Source organism: Chiloscyllium punctatum, chromosome 8, assembly GCF_047496795.1.
Source record: "Chiloscyllium punctatum isolate Juve2018m chromosome 8, sChiPun1.3, whole genome shotgun sequence".
NCBI classification, from domain to species: domain Eukaryota; kingdom Metazoa; phylum Chordata; class Chondrichthyes; order Orectolobiformes; family Hemiscylliidae; genus Chiloscyllium; species Chiloscyllium punctatum.
Window position 1 is genome coordinate 47,882,138 of NC_092746.1, and position 20,352 is coordinate 47,902,489.

Sequence of the window (20,352 nt, forward strand, 5' to 3'; positions counted from 1 at the left end):
TTACCAAACACATTATGTAAACTGCCTGCTCATCTTTGAATGTCATAGGATCTTTCACATCCATCCAACCAAGCAGACAGATGGATTGTTGGTTAGTACCTGCTCTGAAATAGTGTACTTCCTAACAACCAGCAGTATGTTAAAGTTCCAAACTGGTGTGTTCAATTTCTGGTCAAATAAGCAACCTTACCACTAAACCAGGTTGACAACCAAATTTTTGGAGGTAATGTTAAAAACACGTAATATATTCATAATATTTGTCTCCCCACAATTTAAAATTAAGCATGGACCATTTTACAATAAACTAGTGAATGCCAATAGCCAGTAACTCAATGTCATACCAGTGACATTTATAGAACAATACAGCGCAGAACAGACCCTTCGGCCCTCGATGTTGCACCGACCCATGAACTATTCTCAGCTCGTCCCCCTACACTATCCCATCATCATCATCCATGTGCTTATCCAAGGATTGTTTAAATCTCCCTAATGTGGCTGAGTTAGCTACATTGGCAGGCAGGACATTCCATGCCCTTACCACTCTCTGAGCAAAGAATCTGCCTCTGAAATTTGTCTTAAATCTATCACCCCTCAATTTGTAGTTATGCCCCCTCGTACAAGCTGATGTCATCATCCTAGGAAAAAGACTTTAACTGTCTATGGCAGTTAAAAGTTTTCTACATGAAGAATTTTATGTTCAAGATTTGTTTTAAATATTTTAAAATTCAAACTAAACCAATAGATCTCAACTAAATACTTGATCTTTGACCAACGCTAATTTCAAGTATGCAAGAAAGGTGTCAATGGTTTATCTGGCTGATATAAATCTGCAGAACAAACATACTTAGTGTTGTTTAATTCAGCAGAGAAGCAATCAGAGTACCAATTATATAGCAAACAATAATTTGACTGTCTATTTGAGCTCAATTACATATGGCTCCAGTTATTTGCTTGTTAGTCAAATAACAGGTTCCTTGTTTTTAAATTCCTGCTGTGTCGACATGGGACCCTATTAAACAAACTGTTGCAAGCATTAATTTGCTGATTGAGTTCAGCTCCTTTAATTAAATTAGTATTTTTTCCATAATAAAGCATTTATGTAGATAAAAAGACCAAGCTTTATTTGTTCTCAATGGTTTTAAAAGCAGGATGACTATATAGAAGAGAAATGCACAGATTGTGCTAAGTTGAGTGTCACAGTTTTGAGCCCACTCTGACCTGACCTTCACTTAGTTCCTTCTCTGTTTGCAAAGAACCAAGTTTGATAGTTTCAGCAGAGAACGCTGCAGGAGACAATCTAATGCCTTCCTGCACTGCCCAATGAGGTGACCTTAGAGCTTGATCATCCCAAGCTAGCAGCTAAGTTTGACATACTTGGGATGTGTAGATGCTAAATTCAAGTTTTTTAGAATGCTAGGTAATTTAGATGAAAGTAAGTTTCTTAATTTTGATAGTGAATACTTGCATCTTGAGTATTAGCGTAACATTTTGAGAATGAAACACATTTTCTCTCCCTTTTATATATAAAATAGTTGATCGTTGCAAGATGATTCCAGGAAAAGCAGTTAATGCTTTCGATCCACAGCCTTTAAACAGCTGTATAAATACTGAGCTTGAAGTGGATATAAATTATGAGATTAATCTAGGCTAGATGATTGAGCATTTTGTGGCACACAATGATGCCTAAGTTTTTTGTCTGTGAAAATGGCATGCCAATGAATCCACCAGTGAAGGATGGATAATGCAGGATACAGAATCCAAGATGAACAATTTTGAATAATGCGGGGCAGTAACGACACCAAGTGTGAAGGAGATGAATGAGGAAAGATTTCAAAAGCTTAAGCTAATTTTTTTTTAAATAAGAGAATACATTCAAGAAATTGCACACTGTACAGTCAGATCAGTTCTGTAATCTGGCAAATATTGACCCAATTTAGGATATAGCTAGCTAGCTCTTGGTTAACAAACAAGGTAGCTTCAATATGCAGAAAGGAGGGAGAACATTGGAATACTTTAAAAGTGTAATGTGAAGAATTACAAAGATGTTGATTGGAACTGTGGGGTGGGAGTACACGGTAGCTGTTGAGAGATTCCTACCAGGCTTAGTATGAAATGCTTTACGTGAAATCAAGAGACAAAGATAGTTCTTTTGCTCTCTGAATTGTTAACTCATGGAACATAGGAATTGCCTGATTAAAAAAGAATTCAGATCAATCTTGTTCACCTTCTACGATTCTGATAGTCATATGTGATCTCCCACCCACTGTCATCTTACCACCACGATCGTTATGGGGTTGAGATGGTGAGTATCCCAATTAACATAGCCATCTTCCTTTGTGCTATGTATAACCACATAGTGAAAGTTTCTCACTGCTTCCCAAGGGCTCCTTGAAGCCACATTCAGCCAAATGCTAACTTAAAATTAAAGGCCGTCACAATCAGTTCTAGTCTGAAATGCAGCTATTTATTCAGGTTTGGTTCAAACCTGTAATATGGTCTGGAATCCAGTGGCTCTGGGAAACTCAAACTGAACATTAGTACCGAATAACTCTTGCTCAACAATACTGCCAATGACACCTTCCACCATTTGCTAATGATTGAAAGTGAACAATTCGGACAATAATTGACAGATTGCTCAATGCTTTTATTGGACAGGACGTACAAGGATTTTTCCAATGTGTTGAATGTTACTCTTCATCATATTGAGTATAGGAGTTGTGAGGTCATGTTGCAGCTGTAAAGGACATTGGTTAGGCCACTATTGGAATACTGCATGCAAGTCTGGTCTCCCCCCATAGGAAGGATGTTGTGAAACTTGAAAGGGTTCAGAAAAGATTCATAAGGATGTTGCCAGGGTTGAAAGGTTTGAGCTACAGGGAGAAGTTGAATAGGCAGGGGCTGTTTTCCTGGAGGGTCGAAGGCTGAGACATGACTATAAAGTTTATAAAATCATGAGGGGCATGGATAGGATAAATAGACAAGGTCTTTTCCCCAGGGTGGGGGATTCCAAAACCAGAGGGCATAGGTTTAAGGTGAGAGGAGCAAGGTTTAAAAGAGACTTATTCATTCAGAGGGTGGTGCATGTATGGAATGAGCTGCCAGAGGAAGTGCTGGAGGCTAGTACAATTACAACATTAAAAAGACATCAAAATGGGTATATGAAAAGGAAGGGTTTAGAGGGATATGGGACTAATTTATTTAGGATATTTGGTCAGCATGGGCGAGTTGGACCGAAGTATCTGTTTCTGTGCTGCATCTCTCTATAACTCTATATTTACTTTCATGGGGTTGCGTCATCATCATTGATATTGCTTCCTACTTACATTTGCAGCAGTTAACAAGAGGTAATTAGAGTGCAGGATGAACTTCCAACTCTGATTACACTAAGTCTTAACTGTCCCTTGGTTGCTCTATTCAGATATGTTTTGTGTTTTTCTATAGAAGACAAACAAAATACTTTTTATACCTCTGCCTTTTTTAAATTTCAAATTGCCTCTAATTGATCAACATTTACTTCAGCTACATTCTAGTTTTTACATTTGAGAAAGCCCTCATAACATTTTAAATTTACATTTATTCTATGCTGCTTTCTCATCATATTTTTGTTGCCATTTGCTGATTTCTAAAATTCTATTAATCCTTTGTCTTATTATCGATTATAACATTAAATACCTGTTCTTAATCTAATGCTCTTCATTCTTCGACATATCTTTCCTACTATGCTTTTGATTTTTAATGGAACAATAATCGTCAAACATTTTTTCAATATTTTCTGTTGCTTATTTACTGCTATTGCTTTTAACCTATTTACTCGCTCAGCTGGTCCTATTCTCTCTTCATGACTACTTAATTGACTTTTAGATTCTTGTTTGGAAACTTGTCACACTATTCTCAAATTTAATATGGAGCTCAATAGTTTTTTGATCACTTTTGTCCCCAAATTCTTTTTTCATATGTGATTACTAAGTAAACCTTCATCGATGTACAAAAATGTGTCAAAAATAAGTTGATCCGGAGATATTTACATATCATATTTTACCAGGAAACTGCCACAAAAACAATCTACAAACTCATCTTGCAGATCATTTTTGCCAATTTGATTTGTCCATTCTAAAAGGTTAAAGTCTTCACCATTATGACACCATTCTGTATATATTAATTTTTTGTGAAAATACTACCAGAACTATTGTGGCTATGGTTGTAAAAAAGTCAGGTCAAAACAAATTTCCCTCAAAGTGTCTGATCCATGACACTGTGGGTTTAGCCATGAGGTTCCTCTCATTTTTGGAGCTGAAAATGCTCCATCTAATGGTAAATACATGGAATCTGCATGTGTTTCACAGAACTGCCTGACATACAAAGAACAAAACAGTCACAATGCTGAATATTCAAGACTTTTGTGGACATTTAAGCTTTTGGCTATACTGTAATCGCAACAAACCAAATTTGTGAGATACAATGGAGGAAAAATAGTTTTAAAGTTATAAACATATGTGACACTTAAGCAGTAATGATCTAGATATGAATAAAATTGAAATATCACATAAAATGTTAACACAATGCCCCAAAATATCATGTCTTATTGTTAGAAATCAAATACTCTCAACACTTAAGCATTATTTATTAATATCCAAATATAATTCATAAAACTGAATCATTAAAATGAACTGATATTTCAAATCTCTTCACTACATCAAATTCTCATTTTGCACACTATCTACAATTTTAATTCAAATTATCTGGATTATTGAAACTTTCTTAATACAAAGTTGGACTTAAGGTTACGAGGAATAGATTGATGACAGGAAAAAATGGTGTTCCATGCAGTTATCTGAAAACAGCATAATAATGTAAGAGGTGATGTTGCACATCATCCACTGCTATTTCCACAAGTTACATCGTTGCTTAAGATTGTTCTAATCTGATGGTGATGGATCATGTACAGACAGTCCCTGGGTTCTGAATGGCTTCTATTCAAGTCCGTTTGAAAGCTGGTTTGTACGCAGGTTGGAACACAATGCAGGACAATATACCCATTCATAATGTTCATATGTTGGGACTTTAAAAATTATACTCCTATATCAGATCACATTCATTAAGTATCAGCATTCATAAGTCAGATGTTTGTATATCGGAGACCCCTTTAAAATTCGCTCTCCCCTCGTTTAGCTACAGAACTTATATGGTGGATTGGAGGAAAAGTTAATTTTGTTGTTCCGAATAAGTAGTGATGGATAAATCGATGGTCTTCCTACAAATCAGGTAATCTACTGTAGTACTCATTTAGTCAAATGTAATATCTAGTAGACTGAACAACTGGAACATAAATTACTATGCAAGAAGTTTAAGCCATTATATGTAATGAAACGTGAATGACATCTATATTTGCACATGAACTAAATTCAGATGTTTGGACTTATTGAGAACTGAATGAACATAACTTACAAACCATAAGACCATAAGCCATTCAACTTCTCGGATCTGCTCTGTCATTCACAAGGATCATGGCTAGTCCGAAACCCCTCATTTTTACTGTTCTGCTCTGCTCTCCACAACCCTTGATTGCCTACTGGTCAAGAATCTATCTCAGCTGTAACAATACATGAGGACACTGCCCTGGCAGCTCTCTGTAGGAAAAAGAGTTCCAAAGATTCTCAACCTTCAGAGGAGAAATGCCTCCTCATTTTAGTCTTCAACTGGCATCCCTTAAATCTGAGACTATGTTCTCCAGTCCTAGACCCTCCAAGAGGGGAAACATCCTCTCAGCATTTACCCTTTCAATTCCCTTAAGAATCCTATATGTTTCAATGAGATCACCTCTCACTCTTCTAAATTCCAATGAGCAGAGTCCCAATCTGTTTAACCTTTGCTCAAAAACAATCCTTCCATACCAGGGATCATCCTAGTGAATCTTCTATCTTAAAACTGGCTGCAAAGGAAAAGGAGCAGAGGGTGCAGTGATCCAAGCACAAATTAAAAAAAAAAGAAAAGAAAATCTTCACAATGCTGAGGATTTGCAGAATACTTAAGCCACACACAAAACTGAGTGAAAACACAATTTACAACATTTTACCTTGTGTTATAAGCTAAAATCTTAGTTTGTTTTTAGAATTACAGCTGATGGCAGAAGATCCATTTTTATCAAGTCAGTGCTCTTCAACAGTCAGGGCATCAATTGACCATTCTAGTGTGTGGACACAGCATTAAACTCAAAACTAGGAAACATGACTTATTTTGACAAACTGGGCTCTTTTATACTTATTGGTTGTCAGGATATTCAGAAATCATGGTTTTCCAGAACAATAAAAGATCAACAAGATATTTTTCCCTTTTTTTTGTTAATGTCCTTTAACACTCCCTCATTAACTATGTACAAATTAATCTGCTGTGCATTTCTAGAATTTCAGCACAGTACTTTTAAATCAAATGAGGTGAAACAAAGTAGTTACATAAACCAAAGAGCTATAACTGCCTGGCAGAATTATCCACTGACCTCTTGCTCCATTCCTGCTGTGTTCTATTTCACCTGCTCTTTTAAGCGGAACACTGAACTTCACAACACAAAAGCCAAATACTGCAAATGCTGGAAATATGAAGAATCTTGAGAATTGAACACCTGTAATTTAGATATAAGATACTGGAAATATTTAATGGGTCAGGCAATTTCAATGGAGAAACAACTTTAACATTTAAGATTAATGGTTTTATACCGAAAGGTCCTGATTTCGAGTCACTGACTTCAAAAATGAACTTCATCTGTCCAAAGCTGCTGCCTGACTTGATCATTTATAGCATTTTCAGTTTTCACTATTGAAGTCCTCAAGCCTAATTTACCATTCGGCCAATTACAGCTATTCCCTTAAATCAGAACTCAATTCATCATGTTTCTTTCAATTAATGTCGTTATTTAACAAACTATCAACTTCAGACTTGAAAATTTTATTAAACTGACCAGCTACATTTTTGCTCATCCTTTCAGTATGTCTATGTTCCTCTGAAATGTCTTCTTCCTATTAGCAGAACTTCCTGTGTTGACCAACTCAGGCTGTGCTAAGGGTTTATTAGGCATAAAAGTCATTTCTGATTTGTATATTAAAATAGATGGGTTTTGGTTGGGTCTGAGCGTGTTTTCTTTCAAAGTGGTCAGAAAATCATTTGGAATAGTCACCTAAATACATCACTTTCAAAAAGGCATGTGACGTCACACTGAACACAAGAATTATGAGCATAAGCAGGTATACTGTCAATTATCGATGGAATTCGCTGTTTAAAACACTTTGCACCTCTATCCCTCTTTCCTTCGTAGGCTTATGTGGCTATATGTCTCATTATGCTCTTTACTTTTAACTGATTACACTCCTGTGAAGCAAATTGGGATGACTTACTAAATTAAGGGTGTTATATAAATTCATGTAATTGTCAAAAGCAGTAGCTTGCAACCAGATGTCCTTGAGATTTCCTATGATCAGCAAAAAATAGCCAAAGATATACCAGCATAATGCCAAATTTCCTTCTAAACAGCAATTTGTATATTCCAATTTTGGTGCCGCCGCTGGTGAAATTCATAGAGTCATAGAGATGTATAGCTCGGAAACAAATCCTTTGGTCCAACTTGTCCAGGCCAACCAGATATCCTAAATTAATCTAGTCCCATTGCCAGCATCATATCCCTCTAAACCTTTCCTATTAATATACCCATCCAGATGCCTTTCAAATGTTGTCATTATACCAGCCTCCACCACTTCCTCTGGCAGCTCATTCCATATACACGGACCACTCTGCATGAAAAAATTGCTCCTTAGGTCCCTTTGAAATTTTTGCTGTTTCACCCTAAATCTACGCCCTCTACTTCTGGATTCCCCCACCCCAGGGAAAAGAGCTTATCTATTTACCCTATCAATGCCCCTCATGATTTTATAGAGCTCTCTCCTCCAGGGAAAACAGCCCCAGCCTATTCAGCTGCTGGCTAGGATTGAGGATGATTTAGCAGCTTGGATTAGAAACTGACTTTCAATAAGGAGGCAGAGAGTGGTGGTTGATGGAAAATATTCAGCCTGGAGTCCGGTTACTAGTGGTTTGCCACAAGGATCTGTTTTGGGACCACTGCTGTTTGTCATTTATTAAAATAACTTAGACGCAGGCATAGATGGATGGGTAAGTAAGTTTGCAGATGACACTAAAGTTGGTGGAGTAATGGACAGTGTGGAACAACGTTGCAGGGGGAACTTGGATAAACTGCAGAATTGGGCTGAAAGGTGGCAAATGGAATTCAATGCAGCTAAATGTGAGGTGATTCAATTTGGGAAGAATAACAGGAAGGCAGAATACTGGATCAATGGAAAGATTCTTGTTAGTGTGGATATGCAGAGGGATGTTGGAGTCCATGTACATAGATCCCTGAAAATTGCCACCCAGGTTGATAGTGCTGTTAAGAAGGCATACGGTGTGTTAGGTTTCATTGGTAGAGGGATTGAGTTCCAGAGTTGTAATGTCATACTGCAATTATACAAACTGCCAATGTGGTCGCACTTGCAATATTGTGTACAGTTCTAGTTGCCCCATTACAGGAAAGATGTGGAAGCATTGGAAAAGGTGCAGAGGAGATTTACCAGGATGTTGCCTGGTCTGAAGGGAAGATCTTATGAGGAAAGGCTGAGACACCTGGGTCTGTTTTCATTAGAAAGAAGGCAGCTAAGAGGGGATTTGATAGAGACTAGATCAGAGGATTAGATAGTGTAGACAATGAAAGTCTTTTTCCTAGGATGATGATGTCAGCTTGTATGAGGGGGCATAGCTACAAATTGAGGGGCGATAGATTTAAGATAGATGTCAGAGGCAGCTTCTTTACTCAGAGTGGTAAGGGCGTGGAATGTCCTGCCTGCCAATGTAGTTAACTCAACCACATAAGGGAGATTTAAACAATCCTTGGATAAGTACATGGATGATGATGGGATAGTGTAGGAGAATGGGCTTAGATTAGTTCACAGGTTGGCGCAACATCGAGGGCTAAAGGGCCTGTTCTGCGCTGTATTATTCTATGTTCTACTTATAGCTCAAATCCTCCAACCCTGGCAACATCAATGTAACTCTTTTCTGAACCCTTTCAAATTTCACAACATCCTTTCTATAAGAGGCAGACCAAAATTGCACACAATATTCCACAAGTGGTCTAACCAATGTCCTGTACAGCCGCAACATGACCTCCCAACTCCTATACTCAATGATCCAACCAATAAAGGAAAGCATACTAAATGCCTTCTTCACTATCCTATTTACATGCGACTCTACTTTCAAGGAACTATGAACCTGCACTCCAAGGTCTCTTTGTTCAGCAATACCATCATGTGTAAGTCCTGCCCTGATTTGCCTTTCCAAAATCCATCACCTATGTCCAAAATTATTTAATTTTTGTGATTTTTAATGTAAAAAGAAATCTCCTCAGCCTTGTCATACAGACCCAGTGCAAATGTTTGTGTACAAACTGCAATGGCAAACATCATGCATGCTCGCAATGCTGGATGTGGACAGCAGCATTTGAAGGTGTAGGGGTGGCAAATGAGACGTGTCAGCAGGACACCAGTCTTAAGGTTTGGCATTATGTTTAAGTTCAGATCAGAAGGAACCAGTGCTCATTTGTGTCTGGTATCTATTCCACTGATCCGCAGGTAATTAGGCAAAAAACATTTCAGGAATGAGTTGGTGACAGTGTTATCACTGGAGGAGGTAGAATGCCATCTTTCTTAATGCAATGAAGTGGCATTCACAGTAATTCAAACATTTAAACCAACATAAGTGATTCATTCCCAATGTGAGGTTTACATCATTTCAACATTTTATCTGCCTTCCACAATGCAGCTGGATGTTTGGATATTCCTCTGATTTGAAGAGGGGAGGGATGATTGAGCTTGATAATGTCAGATACGCAAAACCAAAAACCTGTGTGTTTTAAAAACAGTTGAATGGCCAAATGGAACAAAAGAATGAAGTAAACTCAGATTGCACCAGACTTAAGGTTTGACAAAATGGGAACAAATGAAAAGAGGAACAAGGGCACATAAAGAGGTGAAAATAATAAAGAATTGAGAAAAACAACTTAATCGAGAAAGGTGTAAGCAAGACAGGCATTTTGAGACATTTTCTGAGGTGCTCAGGAAGGAGAAAGTTAAACTTAATTAATGAACTAAAACCTGTGAAAATTGTCTATTGATCACGAACATTAAACTTTCGGTTGAAGTTTATAAAGCCGAAGTAACACGGAAAGCCAGATGTGAGCAAGTAGATTTTGAGGGCAAATATTAGTTGCAGACTGGCTGGGCAATGAAAAGCACTAGATATGACGAGGTCCAAAAAATTAACTGATTGTAAGTGATGAAAGCAACAAATCAGATTTCAGAGGAGGTAGCCATAAAACCAGAGAATCTAACTTGGGTTTGCAATCATAGCATTCAAAAGAACCACACAGTGACATATAAACAGTTGAGGAAAGTGGGTATCAATGCATGTTGGAAAGATAACATTTATTAGTTAATTCTTCACTTGGGGTTGAAGTAGTACATGGAAGAGGGAAGATTAGAAAGGATAGTTGAAGGGCATAACAGTGGAATGCTATAAAGGTATAAATGATCGTGTTTTTTAAAGTGGTGCTTTAAAGTTCACACGTACAACATATTAGGTAAAAGAGCAATGTTCTCTGCCATCACAACCGTATTTGGACAAGTAAGTGAAGCTTCCAAAAAAATAAACATGTCAACAAGTAACTGCAGTGCTATCTTCACAAATAATAGAAATACTAAGAATAGTAAGCATGAGAGATAATTGCCACATGAGGATCAAACCAGAAGAAAAAAAAAACTTGAATCACATTCAGATAGCAAATGGAAATAATTTAAGTGAGATAGGGAGGGTACCTTCAAAGAAGGCAGCAAAGGAATGGTTTCACAGTGAAGACTGATCGTAGAAAAGAAGATAGTCAACAAATTAATACCATCAGATATTCCAAGAAATGTATGTGAAGAGGAGATCATAAATAGGCATTATGGTGCTGAAGGGAGAAATTTTGGAAATAATATACACATAATGCTACAACTATTGGAAGCTCCATTTAATGCAGATGGAGGGAAATTCAGTTCACAGCAGTAAGGTCTAACTGTATGATTTTGTCCACCCTAATGTTATCCTCCCTAAAGTTGGGTGTCATAGCAGGGTTATAACCATCCTGTCCCCAACTCTAATGAAAATGCCTGACAACTATGAAAAAATAGATGACAGATATGCTGCTCTTAGTCTGCAGTTAGAACAGCTCAATAAATGAATGCCATATCATAATATACCATAATTACCACAATATGATAAAACAGCACAGAACAAAAAAAAACAAGTTAACTACATTAAACATTTTTACAGGAGCACAGAGGATTATAGTGGAAGAGCCTGCCATTTACACCATATGCTGCATCTGAAAGGCTAAGAGCATTGTGGAAGATTCCATCCACCCCTCCCTCAAACTCTTCTCCCTCCTGCCATCTGGCACAAGATACCAGAGCATTTGGTCTCTCATGGCCAGACTGCGCAACAGTTTCCTCCCCCAAGCCATCAGGCTCGGACACTTTGCCATCTGAAATTTGACACTCGGACACAGTATGCTCGGACACTTTGCCATCTGAAATTATTTGCACGACTTCAAATAGCTGCTGGAAAAATGTCTATTATTTATCGTTCTTCTATTACTCTGTAACTTGCGTGTTTTGCACTCCTTATGCACTTTATGCTGTGTATGATTGCCCATGTAGCACCCTTGGTCCTGGAGGAATGCTGTAGCATTTTTACTGCATTCAGTTGTATATGGTAGAAAGGACAAATGAAAACCTACCCTACTCCAATAATTAACTACATCTGTACTTGCTTTTTTTTTTAAGATTAGATTACTTACAGTGTGGAAGCACTTTGGCCCAACAAGTCCACACCGACCCTCCAAACAGTAACCCACCCAGACCTATTTCTGTTGTCTAACTCAGCCTTGAACCATTGTCTTCAAGAATTTATACAAATTTTGCCTGAGAAGATTCAATGATTTCTGTCTAAACTGCTGTACTCCCTGTGGTAAAACAAACAAAACCACAAGTTAAATGGTGCAACTTCTAACTGTTGCCTGCTCTGAAAACTGGGAAAAGGTGAGGACTGCAGATCAGAGTTGAAAAGTGTGGTGCTGGAAAAGCACAGCAGGTCAGGTAGCATCTGAGGAGCAGGAGAGTCGATGTTTCGGACATAAGCCCTTCATTAGCCGTTCCTGATGAAGGGCTTATGCCCGAAATGTCGATTCTCCTGCTCCTCAGATGCTCTGAAAATTGCCCAATTTTGATCAGAGCAGCTCCATTGAATTTCAGAATGAGGTATGAAAAGCTGACAACACACCCCTCTGCTGTTAACCTCCCATACTCAAGCAACAGGGTAATGCTCTCTGTGGAGGAAAAAAAACATTGATCCTACAGCATATAATGCAAACAGTTATCAATTGCTGGGCAGTAACTTTGTTTTCTTAAATACCATTACTTGCCAGAGCTTTGGAAACAATTACTCAATGGAAAAATAATCAGGTCTGACATCACATCTAGCAAGTCTGGAACTGCCTTATAATCAGTGATTATTTATCAAACACTGAGGTCTTGGCTTTTGGTTCCCATAACAACGTACATCATTGAAGCCCAGAAATCCTCAATCACATTAAACCAAAGATTACAATGAACCTGACTTTTCCAGCCAAAGCTAACATTACAATAGATAATTATTGTAGGAGTTCAGCCATCTGGCTTCAGGTTTTGGCTGTACTATGTTTTCCTGGTTTCAACTGTCACTAAGATAGGCAATAAGTTCTTATAGTGCACTTCATGCATCACAAATACTATAAACAAATATGCACAAGCAGGTGGTCACCAAATCATTGGAAGGGCTTGATTCAATACAAGAAAATACTGCAGATACTGGAGGCTTAAAATAGAACATAATGGTTGAAATTCAAGGTTTTAATTCAAAAATAAGGGTTTTGTACAAATTCAATTATCTTCAGGCTTTTCTGCCCATATAAATCATGAAGCAGATGGAAACCATTTGTAAAAGCAAGCCTAAATAACATCTCTTTAAACTAAAATAACATAATTTACACCAAATATTTCATGCAAAGGCAGAAATTGCTGGCAAAACTCAGCAGGTCTGGCATCACCTGTGGGAAGAAAGCAGAGTTAACGTTTTTGAGTCCAGTGACTCTTCATCAGTCTAATAGCAGTAAGGAAAAACTAGAGGAAGTTGGACAAGGGACAGCGGAATGGATAAGTGGAGATGGAGCCCAAAGAATGATGAAAGGGATAGGCAAATGAGGGGATTGTAGATAGCAGACCAAGACAAAAGAGAGCTGAAAAGGTGTTGCTGGAAAAGCACAGCAGGTCAGGCAGCATCCAAGGAACAGGAGAATCGACATTTCGGGCATCAGCCCTTCTTCAGACAAAAGAGAAGCTGAGTTAGTGATAATGAGAGTTGAGGGTAGTAGAGAATGGGCAGTCTGTAGTGAAAGCAAACCACGTAATGTGATAATAGGCCTAAAAGTGGGTGAAAATGGGTTGTTTGTGCTAAAAACAACCCATGTCATAGCATGACTGGGTATGGTGCTGGGTAAAAAAAAAAATCGGAAGAAATGAATCAAGTTCTGAAGTTATTGAACTCAGTGTTGGATCCTAGAGGCTGCAGGATCCCAGAGTGGAAAATCAAATACTGATCTTTGAGTCTGCGCTGAGGCTTGCTGGAACACTGCAGCAGGTCTGTGACACAAATGTAGGGGGAGTGGGAACATGGTGGTGTGTTGAAGTGGAAGGCAACTGGAAGCAAGGGGTTAATTTTCTGCAGACAGAACATAGGCGTTTTACAAAGCAGTCATCCAATCTGTGTTTCACCTCCCCAGTTTAGAGGAGACCACACTATGAACAGATCGAGTGAAGTGCAGCTAAATCGCTGTTTCACTTGGAAAGTATGACTGAAGCCTTGGATAGTGAGAAGGGAGAAAGTAAGCAGGCAGGTGTTACACCTGTTGTATTTGCATGGGAAGGTGCCATTGGTGGGGGTGTGTGGGAGAGGCTGGTAGTGTTGGGAGTGGCCCAGAGTGTTCCAAATGAAATGGTCCCAATGGAATGCTGACAAAGGAGGGAGGGGAATATGTGTCTGATGGTGGCATTTTGTTGCAGGTGGAGGTGCTGGAAATGGTAACTTAATCCTTTCGATGCAGAGGCTGATGGGGTAATAAGTGAGGACCAGGGACCCCTTTCATTGTTGTGGGAGGGAAGGGAATGGGTGAGGGCAAAAAGGCAGGAGATGGGCCAGACATGGCTAAAGGGTTTAGATCAGAGTGGTGCTGGAAAAGCACAGCAGGTCAGGCAGCATCGACGTTTCAGGCAAAAGCCCTTCATCAGGAATAGAGTCAGGGAGCCTCCAGGGTGGAGAGATAAATGAGGGGGGAGAGAAGGTAGCAAAGAGTACAATAGTTGAATGGGGGTGGGGATGGCGGTGATAGGTCAGAGAGAAGGATGGAGTGGATAGGTGGGAAGGGAGATTGGCAGGTAAGACAGGTCATGAGGACAGTGCTGAGCTGGAAGGTTGGAATTGGGGTAAGGTGGGGGGAGGAGAAATGAAGAAACTGGAGAAGGGCCCTATCGACCATGGTACTGGGCAATCCTTGGTCAAGAAAATGGTTGACATTCCTGAGGCCACCCTGCAGAAGGTGGCATCATCAGATCAGATGCAACAGAGGCAAAGAAAATGGGAGAACTTGTTTGTTTCCCCAAATTAATATTGGGTGCAGGAGTGTAGCACTCAAATAATGCCAACTAAGCCTCAGTAGTTGTAAGCTTGCCAGAGTCAGAAGGTTGTGCTTTTCAGTGTCACAGAGCCCAGAAGCAGGCCCTTCAGTCTAACACATCTATGCCGACCTGGTATCCTAAACTGAACTAGTCTCATTTGCCCGTGTTTCCCCCATATCTCCCTAAACCTCTCCTATCCATGGATCCATCCAGATGCATTTTAAACGTTGTTATTATACCCACCTCTACCACTTCCTTGGAGAAAGGGAAGACAGCAGATGCTGGAGATCAGAGCTGAAAAATGTGTTGCTGGAAAAGCGCAGGTCAGGCAGCATCAAAGGAGCAGGAGAATCAACGTTTCAGGCATAAGTTCTTCTTCAGGATTCCTGAAGAATGACTTATGCCCGAAACGTTGATTCTCCTTCTCCTTTGATGCTGCCTGACCTGCTGCGATTTTCCAGCAATACATTTTTAAGCTCTACCACTTCCTTTGGCAGATCATTCCATCTATGCACCACCCTCTGAAAAAAATTGGCTCTCAGGTCCCTTTTAAATTTTTTTCCTCTCACTTCAAACCTATGCCCTCTAGTTTAGACTCCTCTACTCTGAGAAAAATATCTTGGCTATTCACCTTATCTACATCCCTCAATTTTATAAGGTCACCCCTCAGCCTCCTACCCTCCAGGGGAAGTAGTTTCGGCTTGCCAAGCTTCTGCTTATAACTCAAAACTTACGAGTCTCAGTAACATTCTTGGAATCTTTTTTGCACCCTTTCCAATTTAAGAACATCCTTCCGATAGTAGAGTGAGCAGAATTGTTTGCAGTACTCCAAATGTGGCCTTACCCATGTCTTGTACAGCTGTAACATGACACCCTAATTCCTGTTGTCAGTACTCTGACTGGTGACAGCAAGCAGTGCTATTCCAGAGATTTATACACAATATGTACATTGACTCCAGCACCTGACTAAAAGCGTGTTGCACTGTCCAAGTTATAAGTCTTCAGGGCATCTGATTTGTACTCATACGTGGGAAGAACAAGGTGGTTAAGGTGGTGTTTGGTATGCTTGCCTCCGTTGCACAAGCCATTGAATATAGGAGTTGGGATGTCGCGATGAGGTTGTACAGGACATTAGTGAGGCCACTCTTGGAGTGTACAGTTTTGGTCATCTTGCAATAGTAAGGACCTTATGAAATTGGAGAGGGTTCAGAAAAGATATACAAGGATGTTACCAGGACTGGAGGGTTTCAGTTATAAAGGAGAGGCTGCATAAGCTGGGACTTTTTTCACTGAAGTCGAGAGTGTGGTGCTGGAAAGCATGGCAGGTCAGGCAGCATCCGCAGAGCAGGAGAATCGACGCTTCGGGCATTAGCCCTTCATCAGATTCCTGCTCCTCAGATGTTGCCTGACCTGGTGTGCTTTTCCAAATCTGATCTTCAACAGCTGCAGTCCTCACTTTCTCCTTTTTTCACTGGAGTGTAGGAGGCTCAGAGGTGACCTTATAGTGCTTTATAAAATCATGAGGGGTATAGATAAGGTGAATAGCAAAGGTCTTTTCCTCGGGTAGGCGAGTTCAAAACTAGAGGACAATTTTTAAACAGAGGAGAAAGATTTAAATGGGACATGGGTGCAACTTTTTCACACAGAGGATGGTTTGTATGTGGAATGAACTGCCAGAGGAAGTGGTAAATGCAATTATAATATATAAAAGACATGTGGATTGGTACATGAATAGCAAAGGTTTAGAGGAATATAGACCAAATGCAGGCAAGTGGGACTAATTTAGTTTTCAGAAACTTGGTTGGCACGGATGAAGAGTCTGTTTCAGTCATGTATGACTCTATAATAGATCATCTGTTACTAATTTAAAGAAAATCAAGGGAGTTTGTAACATATTGACAGGTTCAGTGCTAGCCAGGGGTCAGCAGGTAGTGCCTTCAAAAAGTCACAATGTTCCGGGTTCAAATCCCATTTCAGCAATTGCACACAAAAAAATCATGACTCAAACTCCAATGCAGTACTGACAGGATGCTGCACTGCCTGAAATGCTGTCTTTCAGACAAAACATTAAACCCAGACCTCATCCATCTGCTTTGGTGGATGCAAATGATCCCAATGTCACTGTATTAAAGAAAAGCAGGGTGCTGTGCCCAGTGGCCTGACCAATTTTCTCTCTCAATCACTGTCACAGAAACAGATTACCTGGGCATTGTGTGTATGCATGCTTGTGGATATTTGTGGTGTGCAAATTGACTGTCATGTTTCCTATATTACAATAGTGTCTACAGTTGAAAATAATTTAATTGGCTGTAGAGTGCCATATAAGGCAAGTTTATTTTTCCCCTTTTAAGCTGTTAGCATCACGTTAATTTGCACAATTGGCTGTGCTTCCAACATTTCAACTGATATATTGCAGATCATTATTTGGCTGCATTTTGGGATGTTCTGAGGTCATAAATGAAATCCTTTCTTCTACTACTTTCATCATATCACATGTGACCTTTCCAATGATGGCAGGTACTGAGAATATTCTGTTCAGCAGACGATAGAACATTTGCCAGAGGTGTGCGATTTTTATCTACTCAACAAACAAAAGCTGAAGGACACAATATTTGCTCAAATATTCCTTTTCTGTAACAGTTTTAAATGACAGGTTTAGCACTTCTGACTTATTGCAAATATGGCTCTTGTGCTACTTTTCTACTGAACTTCACTGAGTTTATTCTTGCTAAATACTAGTTGAGAATAAACATTCTTTCACCAATCTGTCTGTACAATTATAACTGAGGTGACAAAAACCTTCCCAAAAGATAACTGACCTTCCAGCAAGGAGCTCTAAAATTCAAGTCCAATTCCCTGTGAATGTTGGAGCTTTGTTTTTGCAGCTAATTCAACTAAAACAAGAATTCAGAGATTCATTTCCTTACCAGATCAATAAGGCTCTCTTGTATTCTATTCAATGTGGTTCGTAATCTGCTGCTAATGAGTCCCAGTCCTGTGGATTCATACTGAAAGAAAATAAAGCCTGAAATGTAGATTAAGTAAAATACTTCACTTGTGAACGAACTCACTTACACCATCCATAAAATCTACGGGCTTTGCCCAAGTGAAAAATAATTTAAGTTTGCCAAACTCCACCTACTTGTTCAAAAATCTATATTGAAATAAGTCAAAATGTTACCAATGCATAAATGGTTCTTTGTACTCTTCTACGATTTGATTTTAGAAAATATAAGTAATTGACATAAGAAATGAAAAATGCTTTCCATGATCAGGAAAATGGTAGAGTAATTAAATCAACCTGCTGAATGATAATCACTTTCTCAAAAAAATGTACATTCTTGACTTGTAATTTTTACATTAAAATGTTATTGGGTGCCTTGAACTTCACAAATATCTTCTCACTTTTAATAACTGAATGACTGATAATAACTTGCTGATTTGATTTATCCCCAGATTGCTGCACACATCTTGATTCTTCACTTGCCTCCTGCTTGCTCCTTCACTCCCTGACACTCCTACCCAAGGCCTCTATTGTTCTCTTACTGACGCTCCTGCTCACCGAGCCCACACTTTCTTTCTTGTCCTTGTCTTTGACACACTGCACTGAACCATCTTTCAACAGTCATCAAACTGGTAGCAACTCCATTTACCTCACTGCATTCTTACCAAAACGAATCCAAAGCAGCACTTGCAATAACATCACCTCTGGTGTCCTCCAAGGATCTGTCCTCAGGCCTCCTATTTCATAGCTACCTGCTTTACCTCATCATCAGAAAACGTAGCTTCAATTTCCACAATACTTAACTCTAGCTCACCACATCTCACTAAACCAAGTATTATCTCTAAATTGTTAGATTGCTTGTCTGACATCCAGTGAGGGTTCAACAGAAACTTTCACCAGTTGAACGTATGGGAAGACTAAAGCCATGCATTATCTTCGATATCCATTTTAAATTCCATTGCCTCGCCACCGACTCATCCCTTTCCTCGACAAAAATCTAAAACCAATCTAGACAACACTAGCTTCATACTTGTCTGAGCTGAGTTACCAACCAATTACACATTTTGTCCTTCAATCAGCCAATTTCTTACATCATAACATTACCTGATGCTGTCCTACCTCAACTCATCTAATACTTAATTTGTGCTTCTTTTTTCACCTTAAATCTATTCCAACATATCAAGCAGGCTGCTCATAAACAAGCTTCTTTTAATTTGAGAGTCAGAGATGTACAGCATGGAAACAGACCATTCAGTCCAACTCATCCATGCTAACCAGTATCCTAAACTAATCTGCTCCCATTTGCCAGCACTTGGTCCATATCCCTCGAAACCCTCCCTATTCATATACCCATCCAGATGCCTTTTAAATGTTGTAATTGTCCCAGCCTCCACCATTTCCTTTGGCAGCTCATTCCTTTCATGCATCACCGACTGCATGAAAAAGTTGCTCCTTAGGTCCCTTTTAAATCTTTCTCCTCTCAGCCTAAACCTATACCCTATTGTTTTGGAATCCCCTACCCCATGGAAAAGACCTTGTTTATTTACCCTATCCATGCCCCTCATGATTTTATAAACCTTTATAAGGTCACCCCTCAGCCTATGATGCTCCCGGGGAAAACAGCCTCAGCCTATTTAGCCACTCCCTGTGGCTCAAACTCTCCAACCCTGGCAACATCCACGTAAATCTTTTCTGAACCCTTTCAAGTTTTACACCATCCTTCTGAAAACAGGGCGATCAGAATTGCACACAATATTCTGCCACTCTGTTCTAACTTGTACCAAGTCTGTCTAGCCAACAGACTGAACTGTCTGACAAACAGGCTGACCTGCACTGGCTCTATTATGCAATGTTTAAATTTTAAAATTCTCATCCCTGATTATATCTGCTTAAACAGGTTCCTTACCTTTGTAGTCTTGCCCAGCTATACAATGCTCAGACTTTTCCATTCATCCAGATTCTGGCCTCTTGAACATCCCCAACTTTTAACTGCTCCATCACTTGAAGCCATATCATTAGTCATTAAAGCCCTAAGCGCTGGAATTCCCTCCCTAAAACTCTCCAATCTCGTGCAGTTTTTCCGTCTTCAAGACCCCTCTTAAAACTTCTCTCTTTAACCAACTATTGCTTACTTATTCCCATATCTCCTTATGTAGCTCAGTGCAAGATTTGGCTTTGTAATAAAAACTGCAAATGCCAGAAATACAGAACAGGTTAGGCAGCATTTGTGGAGGAGAAACAGTGTTGATATTTCAAGTCGTGGCCTTTTCATTAGATTCATGATTGCAAATTGAAGAGTTAACACTCTCGCTCGCTCTCTCGATAGATACTGTCAGATCTGCTGAGTATTTCCCACAGTTTACACTTATACTTTGAGATTTCAAGCATCTAGAGTACTTTGCTTCTGCTTCGGAATGCTCCTATGAAATGCCTAGGGATCTGCTAATTACATGAAAGACATCATACGAAAACACGTAGCCATTTGTTAAAATATCGGCATCTGTTGGA

At 39.3% G+C, this 20,352-nt stretch overlaps 1 protein-coding gene across 3 annotated transcripts in view; it reads right to left on the reverse strand.

Annotated features, from left to right (window-relative positions):
- The window catches only part of vps50 (VPS50 EARP/GARPII complex subunit), a 181,325-nt gene that overhangs the window by 16,531 nt on the left and 144,442 nt on the right, over positions 1-20,352 (reverse strand). For all 3 annotated transcript variants that reach the window (XM_072575489.1, XM_072575492.1, XM_072575490.1), the window contains one exon: positions 17,768-17,848. In XM_072575489.1, coding sequence (XP_072431590.1) covers positions 17,768-17,848 — 81 coding nt within the window. The remainder of the gene's footprint in view (positions 1-17,767; positions 17,849-20,352) is intronic.